At 44.4% G+C, this 10786-nt stretch overlaps 1 protein-coding gene across 1 annotated transcript; it reads left to right on the top strand.

Annotated features, from left to right (window-relative positions):
- The first annotated feature begins 545 nt into the window (after nt 1-545).
- Nucleotides 546-10534, top strand: LOC146209366 (uncharacterized). Its single transcript, XM_084580138.1, has 5 exons — nt 546-662; nt 1475-1626; nt 1701-1768; nt 8110-8193; nt 10356-10534. The coding sequence occupies exons 1-5, from the start codon at nt 546-548 to the stop codon at nt 10490-10492; spliced, it is 558 nt and encodes a 185-aa protein (XP_084436264.1). The 3' UTR covers nt 10493-10534.
- Nucleotides 10535-10786: the final 252 nt, after the last annotated feature.

Genomic DNA, 10786 nt, shown 5'->3' with positions numbered 1-10786 from the left:
GGGTTCATTGGTTGGTTGCACTGTCCAAGACGCCTAAAACTTTCCGTGTTATCCGCGCGAACGGTACGCAGGGCTTAGAAAATAAACATTCGGTCGTCATTTACCCATCCCGTCATCTGTCACTCTTTCACGCATCATCGCTCTCGAAAGTCAATTACATGTAATCCACGTGCCTCAGAGTAAAGCGGGGGGCCTAATTTAATTTCAGTGCTTTTGTTTTTCCGCAGCAAAAAAGCATGTCATACGAAGATCAGTTTCTCGAGGATTGTTTAGTTCTCCTGACATTGGACCGAAACGGCGCTCTGTGGGGGTCAATATTATATATATTTCATATATAGGAAGAATACGGGAAGCTGCGGTGCGTTCCATAAATAGTTTTTATTCGGATCCTGAAGGAAAAACAAATTCGGCACATAATTGCTTTGTCCTTTCCCAGTCTTAGTACACGTAACCCATCACGTGACCCGCGCGTTTGCCAGAGGGTCAATAAACTGCTGAAGTATTATACGTGAAGCTTCACAGCAGCGCTCACACGAGACGGCAGTATGAGGTTCGTAGCTGCGGTAGTCGCTATCACTGCAGCCCACGCTGCGTTGTTCTTCGCACCTGCCAACGCGAAGGCAGCGCACCGCCTTGCTCGCAATGTGACGGATACATTCGAGGTATGTTGAGTATTGACCGCCACTCAGTGCTTGACGTTCTTTCAGCTGATAATATACTGTAGTTGGACTCTGTGCATAGCGTGACTTCTATGAAGAATGAAATGCTTGTACTAATCATGCGAGCATCTTTTTTTTTTTTTTTTCGGCAGGATAACGTCAGCGCGTGTAAGCCAGCTTTGTGCATTGGAAACAAAGGCATAAAGTAGTGTGCATATAGGTTCAGCACCATTCTCATAGGCGTTCATCCAAAAACAAAATTTACCTTTACTCACTTTAAAACAAGCGTGATGTGAAATAACCTAATGCGAAAGGACACATTTTCTTAGCAGTTTTTGCTTTCGGAAGCCCTGTTGAAAATAAAGAAGCTCTTCTCAGAAAGCCCTTAGGGCCTCGGCCTGAAAAACAAAAGAATGGAGGATAAAAGTGATTTGTAAAAAAGTCTCAAACAGAAATAAATACAGTCCCTCTACGTTTGGCGGTGCATTACAGCGCAAAGATATAGCAACGCTTGATGTGCTGCATTATTTTCTTTGGTTTTCGTTCTTAAATGCTACACTGCGGATTGGCAGCTCAGCTTTTCAGCATTTCCTAGCTTTATGTCCGCAGCAGACAACACCTCTTCAGTGTTTTTTGTTTCGGTTCTGTCGAATTGATCAGTGATAAAAAGCTTTATGCGGCTGGCGCAGGTCACGTAAGGGCTAAATATGTATACCCTTACCTGCGATACTGCTCCCTCTGATCGCGAGCTCTCTATTTTGGAACTTTCCCGGAAGGAATTTGCGAAGCGCTTCATTTTCTTAACTCCGCCGCAGCTGTTTGCCCACTTCCCTTACGTCGTACTGGAGTACACTTCGGGAGAAGATCCCGAATTCCAATGCCTAACCAACAAGCGAGTGCAGCTAGACATGAAAGCGAAAACGGCAACATACGTCTGGATGTTCAAGGGCCACCAGGGGACCAAGAGGTATACAGTGTGAAGCAAAGGGACGATATGATCCGTAACGCTTGCCCAATGATTGTTTGCTTTTTTATTTCCAGACAGAACGTTGTCTTACATTTGTCAGCTGGCGATGCCCCAGATAAGGTTGTCTTCACGCTGAATGACGGTGAGCTGAGCTTTCGTTTGTTTTGGTTTTGTTGATAGGGTTTAATCGCCAAAGCGACTAAGAGGGACGCCGTGGTGTAGTGCTCAAGAACCTTTGACCATCATGGGTCCCCTAGCGTGCGTGCCATCGCACCGTACACGAGCGCCATGCTTTTCGCCTCCACAGGAAAGCGGGAGCCGCATCCTCAACTTGATCCTGCGTCCTTGAGTTGAACGGTGGAGTGCCCTAACAAACTGCACCACCATTGCGGCGTTCAGGGAGAGGAGCGGGGCTTTTTTGTTCATATAACACTGCGTGATTCTTATAAACCACCATATTCCTTTTACATATTTTTATTTCAAGTACCCTCAGGGCCGTTGGCATTAAAGAGGGGAGTGGTTACAGGCATAAATAGTAATTAAATAAACAAAATGGACCAATTGTCGAAAGGTTACAGATGTGGTTAATCATACAATGTTAGCTAAGGCGTCCTTGAAAAGCTGATGATCTTTGATGGTTGCTGTTGGCGCCGGAAGGTGATTCCACTCTGCTGCAGTGCGAGGTAAAAAGGACTGAAAGAAAGCGTTAGTTCTGCAAAATGGTACACCGACTTTGTAGGCGTGATCTAGTCTTGATGATACGTGATGCGGGGGAGGGATAAGTTCAGTACGTAAGTGCGGATGATGAAACATTTTATGGAACAGACAGATACGAAACATTTTACGACGTGTAGCTAAGGGTGGCAGATTAAGGCTTGATTTCATTGAAGATATGCTGGCGCTCCGGTTATAGTTTGAAAGAATGAAACGGGCAGCGTTATGTTGGACCATTTCAAGCGAATGAATTAGATTTTCGTGATGAGGGTCCCAGATAGGTGCCGCGTATTCTATCTTTGGTCGTACTAACATTTTGTACAGCAAACGTTTGAGCGAGGAAGGCGCTGTAGCGAAATTGCGGCGGATGTAACCCAGCATGCGATTAGCGTTGTTAATTATGTGTGTGATATGTAAAGACCAAGTAAGAGTGGAAGTGATGTGTACACCAAGGTACTTATACGAGTGTACCGATTCTAACGGAAGATGGTTTAGAAAATAAGTGGGAGTACTGTCGCAAGTTCTGGATACGCGAAGGGATTTACATTTATCGATGTTGAGTTCCATTAGCCATGTTTTGCACCAAGAAGTTATAGCATTCAGGTCTGATTGAAAGGTGGTTACATCGTCACTGCATGTTATTGCTCGAAAAATGACACAGTCATCAGCAAATAAGTGAATATGTGAGGAAACGGAAGAAGGCAAGTCGTTAATGTAAATTAGAAAAAGAAGAGGGCCAAGTACGGAGCCTTGTGGAACGCCGGAATTAACAGGGTTGAAGTGAGAGTTATGATTATTGGCTGACACGTACTGTGAACGGTTAGTAAGAAAATATTCAATCCAAGTAAGAAGCTTGCGATCCATGTTCATTAGTTGTAGTTTGTAAAGTAACAGTTTATGACACACTTTGTCGAAAGCCTTGGAAAAGTCGAGAAAAATACAGTCTGCCATTAAACGATTATCAAGAATAAGATTTAGTTTATGAGTGAAGGAAGCGAGCTGAGTTTCGCAGGAGTAAGATTTTCGAAAGCCATGCTGCGAGCTGGAGAAGAATGAGTTAGATTCGAGAAAATTTGCAAGACATGAATGTAGGATGTGTTCTAATATTTTGCACGGGATACTGGTGAGTGAGATAGGTCGGTAATTGAGAGGAGACTGCTTGTTACCCGATTTGTAGAGTGGAATCACCTTACCGACTTTCCAGTCAAGGGGCAGGCGTCCTGTATCAAGTGATTGTTGAAATATTTTTGCTAGCACAATGGATGAATAAACAACAGTGCTGCGCAAAAATTTCACAGTAATCAGGTCACAACCAGGAGCAGAGAAAAGACGCAATGAATTAATCACAGCTTCAATGCCACATGGGTCTATTGTGATTGGAAACATATCTTAGTAGTCGTAACAAGGTACAGGAGGTAACGAGACATTACGGGTTGCAGAAAAGTTTCGGGTGAATGTTTCATTAAGAATGGACGCGGTTTGATTACAGGGTATAACACTTCCAAAGCTGTCAACGAGGGTTATAGTGTCGTTATCTTTCTGGTTAATGACGCGCCAGAATTTCTTAGGATCATTAATTAACATGGAAGGCAGCGTGTGGCATAGATATTTATTCCTGGCATTCTTTAGCGCCAACACGTATTCGCTGGAGGCTAATTTATAGGCATTCCAACGAGCTTCACTCGATGAAAGCTTGGCTGACCTGTACAATCGTTTCTTTGTATTTTATAGTCGTCTTATGTGATTATTGTACCAAGGTGCGTCCGGTTTTGGCTATGGCTAAGAGATCCTTGAGAAAAGTGTTTAAGGAAGGCGAATTCAGTGAACCTGCAATTGTATATGTAATAAGGGAGAAATTATTACACTCGACTTAGATCCAGCCAAAACGCTGCCAGTAAAAACCCATAACACTCTAACAGAAACTTCGTCCTTGAAGAAATATCCGTCATGGTCGGGGACCTAACCCCGATCCGTCATCTACCTGCTCGTTTTTAGAAAGTAAGCCAATATAGACGGCTGGTATTTTGCGGTGTGAGAGAGAGAGTTGATGAATAATTATCACTGCCAACGACAGAAAGTTAGCTGGGCGGATCAGGTTAAGAGGTTCGCAGGACTCATGTGGATAGAGGTAGCGCAGAACCGGGTTAATTGGAGGATTATTGGAGAGGCCTTCCCTTTGCAGTGGGTATAGTACGGCTGATGATAATGGCTCTACCAAATAAGCCACACCGGCGCTGGAGGTGTTCGTATGTTACGTGGAGCCTAACTTTTAAAGTCTTCCATAGCGCCAACCTCGTCCTTAGCGATCAGCGTTGTACGGCGTTATAATCGTGAGTGTCATATGAAACGTGGTCGGCTGATGCGGGGCGAATGGACAATTATCCTCTTATCCTACCTGTGTACATATTCCAATAAGAATGCCAGGGACAACGCCCTCGTTTAGGTACTGAACAGATACTGTTAGATGACGCACTTTTTACGACATAACAATGAATGAAGCCAATATTCACCGAACGCACGAAAAGATGGAAACGTGGGGATTCAAAATATTCAAATTAATCAACTGTCAATTCGAACGCGGTGAATGCGTGAGTCCTATCGGTAGTATGTGGTTGTTTTTCCTCGACATAATTCCTTACCTCCCAGCCATATATAAGGATTACACTTCAATTATCAGTTTAATAAAATACATAGATAGATACCTTTCTTTCTGCTATCCTCGCTTGAGGCCTGTTGGCTTCAATCGCAGGTTAGTCGTAATGCGCTTCTAAATTCTTTGCTTTTGTATTTCAACAGCATAATGAGGATCTTGGTGCTGCAATATTAATGTCATACGTAGCATATGAGGGTCCTCTCCCAGCTTAAGCCTTCCTCGTTCAATCACGTTACGCGTGACTCTGACGTCATTACAAGACGTAACACATCGGCGGCCAGGGACTAGGTTAGCGCTCATGAACACCTCAAAATAACTACAAATATCATATACGCCCACTTAAGCCGATGACTGAAAACTGCCGCCGATCCGCAGCTGGGTCGGTAAAATACCATGCGCAAAACATAACATCGTGGGTTCAGAGGTCACTTTAGGGAGTGCAGAGGCGAAAGTATTTAATGGCTCATACTGTCAGTGCCCGCCTAGCCACGATATAGCTGTCAGTCATCCTGACAGCCACGCCAGGCACGTGAGAAACGTATCTTAGTTCTAGGTTTGTAGCGTCAAGCCAAAGCGGTTGTCATGAAGAGCACCGCCACTGTTTACCTTTAAAGCTGTCAGTGGAGGACTTTAGTCAGTGGCAAATAGTGAAAGACAATGATCATGGTAGTTGTGACAGTGACAGTGATGATGATAATCCCGGAGACGACTTTGACGTCATCACATGGTGACTTCATCGGCCGTGACGTGACGTCATGGCTGGAGGTGACGCCATCATGACGCTACATCCCGCCATGTCTAATACTCGGAACTGATGTTATAACGACGACCTATCCGGTCATGACGTCACTCACGCAATACAATGCTGACCCCGCCTGGCGTCCAATACAGGATTCCATGCCGCGTCTATATCATGCCCTCGGTAATCAGCGGAGGTCATCACCGAGACTTGACAAAAAGGGGGGTGGTCGTTCGATGCCCGGCGTAGCCGGAAAGTAAACGTGAAGAATGAGACGAGGACTCCATTGACTTGAAACAACAAGACCAATGATTACACAAAACATTTAGAGGGCAGCAATTAACATTATAAAAGGCAACGACACGAGTGAAGAAACAATCGAATTAAATACTCCGAATTACGTGTACAGGTTCATGCTTTTCCGGGATGGAAGTAACAATTTAAGTAACAACAAGGGAAAGAAAGTTCAGAGCAGTTTCGAACGTACAATTGACCGGGGAACGCGGCGGCAGTCCATCCCTGGGACGACGCAGACGGGCGGCGCTCGAAGGCGACAGTCCTCCCGGTGAAGCTTGCGGTCTGAGGATGCGGTGCCGGCGGCGGCGCTCGGGTACCCCCCGGGAGCACGCGGCAGCTCGGGTTTCCTTCTTCGGGAGCGAACTGGGCGGACTCAGTTTGGGCCTCGGCGGCTCCTTTTTAAACCCTTGTCGACGTTGCTTTGTGCGCAGAGTCGGAGTCCGAACAAAACACACACTTAAAGCGCACAAAGTAGTTCACTCACAGATGAAGGCGCACGTAGACACACCACACAATAGCACTGCATGGCCGCCATCTTAGGTTTGAAAAACATAACGCACAAGAAAAACAACAGTCACGTACGCCCCCAACTTCGGTTCTTCTGGGGGTCACATTGCCAAGGAAAAACGGATATACAAAGAAAGCTCTATACTTTGGACGTAGTAGGGGTGATTTTAGTGGGAAACGTACGACACAGGCAGCACTTACTCTTCTGCTCGAGCATGGAGAGAGTTGGAGCTAACACAGGGAAAGCTATACTGTTCCGAGGCAACGTGCACGTACGCGTTCTTGCGCGCCCGACCGACGGTCACATATACAGGTCCCGTGAACATATGGGGTTTACAGACAACAATTCCGCATGTGTATAAATGCAACATGGGCAACTTAATGGACGCCGCCTATTCTGTGACAGTCTTTTGGCGCTTTTTCTCACGCCGCGCCAAAAAGCTTACAGAAGAAGACGCCGCAAAGCAAGAATTAGCGGCGTTTCAAATTGCTTTACAGGAATGAAAAGGTGCAGTGTCCGTCACTAATCTCTGCGGACACCTGACTGATTTATTTACAGGAAAGGAATGGCGCTGTGACTGTCTCACTTGTTTTCTGTGGACACCTCAACCGCGCCGTAAGGGAAGGAAGGAAGGTGGGAATGAAAGTGTAAAGAGAGAAAGAGGAGCCGTAGTGGAGGGCTACGGAGTAATTTCGACCACCTGGGGATCTTTAACGTGCGCACAGCACACGGACGCCTCTTCGTTTCGCCTCCATCGAAACGCAGCCGCCGAGGTCGGGTTCGAACCCTGGCACTCCGGCACAGTAGTTGGGCATCTTACCACTGCACCACCCCAGCGGGGCTCTGCGGACACCTGAACCGCGCCTTAAGGGAAGTGAGAGTGAAAACAGAGAAAGAGGTGCCGTAGTGGAGAGCTTCGAGTCACCGCGCAATAAAGGCTTTCGCCTCATCGCAATTTAGTGGACCAGAATGCCCCCTAGAATTTTGTTCTTTACTTTCATATCAATGTTTTCATCCTTAAAATGAATACACTATAAATTTGCCGTTAGAAACGCAGCAAAAAAAGTACGTTTCCTTATGGTTTTCATGGCTTCAGTGCAATCTTTTTGCCATCAGCAAGTTCAAGCACATGGGAATGCATTACGAGCCAATAGTGTGGCTCAGAAGTAGACCCCCTGGGCTCTAAACTTTTCACAAAGGCTGTACATACTACAGCCGTCACCACGCTCCACACGAACGCTCGAGCGCGTGACAACGACGAATCCGAACGTCGCTCAAATCTGGCCGATGTGTTCTACATCCGATCAGGGGTCTAAAATGCACCTGCGATCTTTGCCAGCCCTAAACTGCGCAGCATCATCCTGGGCCTATCAGCTAGCGCAGACTGGTGCAAATGCACGCCCAGTCCATGCCCGCATGAATATGCTGATGGCAGGCGACAATAATTTCAAATGTGAAATTACAAGAGAACTGAAGCATTGCATTGCTTACTTGTTAGAATTTTTGTTTAGGAAAAGATAAAAATGGGTACACTCATAGAATTGAGAGTTGCTATTTAAATTTGCTTTCCAGACTACATATCGACATGGGTGGCTCACTTTGTCTACACTGATTACAAGGACTGCGTCATCGTAGAAATTCCCTACGATGGAAACCGTAAGATGAGCAAAGTTCTAATGTTTATTAGTTTTTTAACATCATTTTTTCACACTCCTCACAGTACATCTGAACGGCATGAAAGTTGTATCTTGTCACGGTGCCAACGCCTTGAGCTGGCGGGCAGATTTTCCCACCAGTGCTACAATCTTTTCGTTCTAGAGTGTAAGAAGACATGCAGTGCTTGCTGAACAAAAACAGGGTCGCGTGTTAAAACGTGAGCATTTTTTTCTGTTTTGTTTTCCACTAATTGGGTGAGAGAAGTAAATGCTTATAATATAATGACAGGAAGAAAGAGATCCTAACTACATAATTCACAAGTAAATTCGACAGCATTGAAGTTCTTCGTTTAAACGTCTGCTTGCCTAATGCTATTCATTCGATTAAATTTTGTCTACCTCACAAATGTTTTTCTTCATGCGCTTGCACATTCCAGCTACACTCCCGGGCTACTTTTCGACAGGCGTGATTTTCAGTGAGTCACGTAGCCTATATCACTTATGCCCGCCATTTTTCCAGTTAGTTGTCCTTTCCCATTCCTTTTAGGGCACACGAGACATTCCCCTTGTCGGATATTCAAGTATGTGCTATTAAATTAGTCTAATATATCCCATTAATCTAGCTAAATGTACGTTAAATCCGCCTTCATTAGTAATATTATTTCATCTTTTTTAGACGAATTTGTTCGTAGAATAATGTCGAATAATGGGCACAATTAGTCTCATCTAGCAACTACCTACATGGTTTGAACAGATTATTATATGAATTGAGGCGCATTAGTGATGCAGGTTACTACAAACCAAGGGCGAATTTTAGGAGTTCACTGCTGTTTCCATTTGGCGGCACCCTCGGACTGTTTCTTTATGTGCAACGGGACATTGTTGACGCAGTCACCCTTTCGACCAATCGGAGAACTTCGGTATTCTAAAATTCGAGGGCGTCACTTGATTCCATCCTTCGGGGTAACGTGACACTAATGGCGTCATCACGCCGTTTCTTAATAAGTCAATTTCGTTACAAAGAATTCGGATATTTTTGTCAAAACGAAAATCCTAATTACGTTCCGAATGTTCTTTTCTTAATGCACAGTTATTCGTTCCAAATTCATTGATTCCCGATAAGATACACCTAAGCAAAATACAGGTACATCATGCACCCCCCCCCCCCACCTCCCTCCCTCAATTTAAAACATGTATTCAAGCACATTGCTTCGAGACAAAAAGCATTGTTTCGACTCTTGATTTGTCAAATACGCGCATGATTTGCATTTGGGAATAGGTGGTTCGACGATGTATTATGTGAGGCCACCTTTCGAACATTTAAATAACAAGTATTTACTCTCGTACAGGCTATGTTGCAGTCATACATGTGGTGGATATGAAAGAGCCGGCTTTACCGTTACTTAAGCAAAAAACGAACCACAAACAAAGAGGAAAAGCAATCAAATGTTTCGAAGCTTCACGGTTTCATTCACATTAATATGGTCTTTCTACGAGAGTATATACCAAAACAAGAAACAATGAAAGCAGGAACACCAACTTAGTCTATAAGGCTCGGACATGTTCCTCACAGGACAATTAATTTTTGCACCATATATTTACATATGTTTGAGCGATATACGGTTGGTGGCAGCTGCTCACATATTTTGTATTTGTCCTTTTTGTCGATGCCGGTTAGAATCTCTCTTGTAGCCACAAGCTTCTGGAATGCCATCTTCCTCCCTGATTAAGTTCGATTGCCCCAAGAGATTACATCGCACAAGCGCAAGCACCACAGCAGCGCCCTCTCTCCTTGCTTGTGTTAGCTCTCTGTACTGCCCTTACAGTGTTTGTGTGATAAAATGTCACTGTAATTTTACTGAGCTATTGAAATTCTGTGCTTACATACTGTACCCTGCGGACGTTTTTAGAACTACGCGCAGCCATCTTTTTTAAATAAATAGCTAAAACAACCAAGAAACTAAGTAAGCTGGCCCAAAGCGAGTGAGGGTAACGACAATAACATGGCTAGCCAATTTCCTGTTCCGCTGCGATTTGTTTTCAGCTGCAGGATATTTCCAGTTTTGCTTTATGGGTGTTTAAGAGCATCGGTGCATGCATACACTGACAGTCACAAATACCATAAGCAAGACTAACTGTTGTAACCATCTGCTTTTTACACAGAGTGTCAGCTTTGGGTTTCAAAGCCTGTTCAAGACGACGTCCCTCAACATTGCGTGGACCAGCTGCACGATATTTGTGACGTCAGCATCCAGGAATACTCCAAGGAAGCATGCGAAAACGACACGGATGACCTCTGAAGATGAAGAATCGAAAGTGGCTTCTGTTTGCAAAAGCGAGAAATTCTGTAATTCATAAACGGAACGGCTGTCAGCGAGATGAGGCCAATAGAGTTTCTTTACTTGCACTTTGTGTGTCAGATCTGAAGTGTTCATTAGGAATAAAAATATTTGCGAGAGGCAGTAAGAGTGCTTTATTATTTACTGTTAATTTATTGCTAATGTCCTTAATAATTATTATTAATTAATAAAGTTATTATAAAATAAATAGTGAATTATTAATGTGAGTCTTTCTTTAAAATAAACAGGAGCGGA

This window comes from Amblyomma maculatum, chromosome 1, assembly GCF_055883805.1.
Source record: "Amblyomma maculatum isolate TAMU_Amacu chromosome 1, ASM5588380v1, whole genome shotgun sequence".
Classification (NCBI taxonomy): Eukaryota; Metazoa; Arthropoda; class Arachnida; order Ixodida; family Ixodidae; genus Amblyomma; species Amblyomma maculatum.
This window is presented reverse-complemented; position numbering and strand designations above follow the sequence as displayed.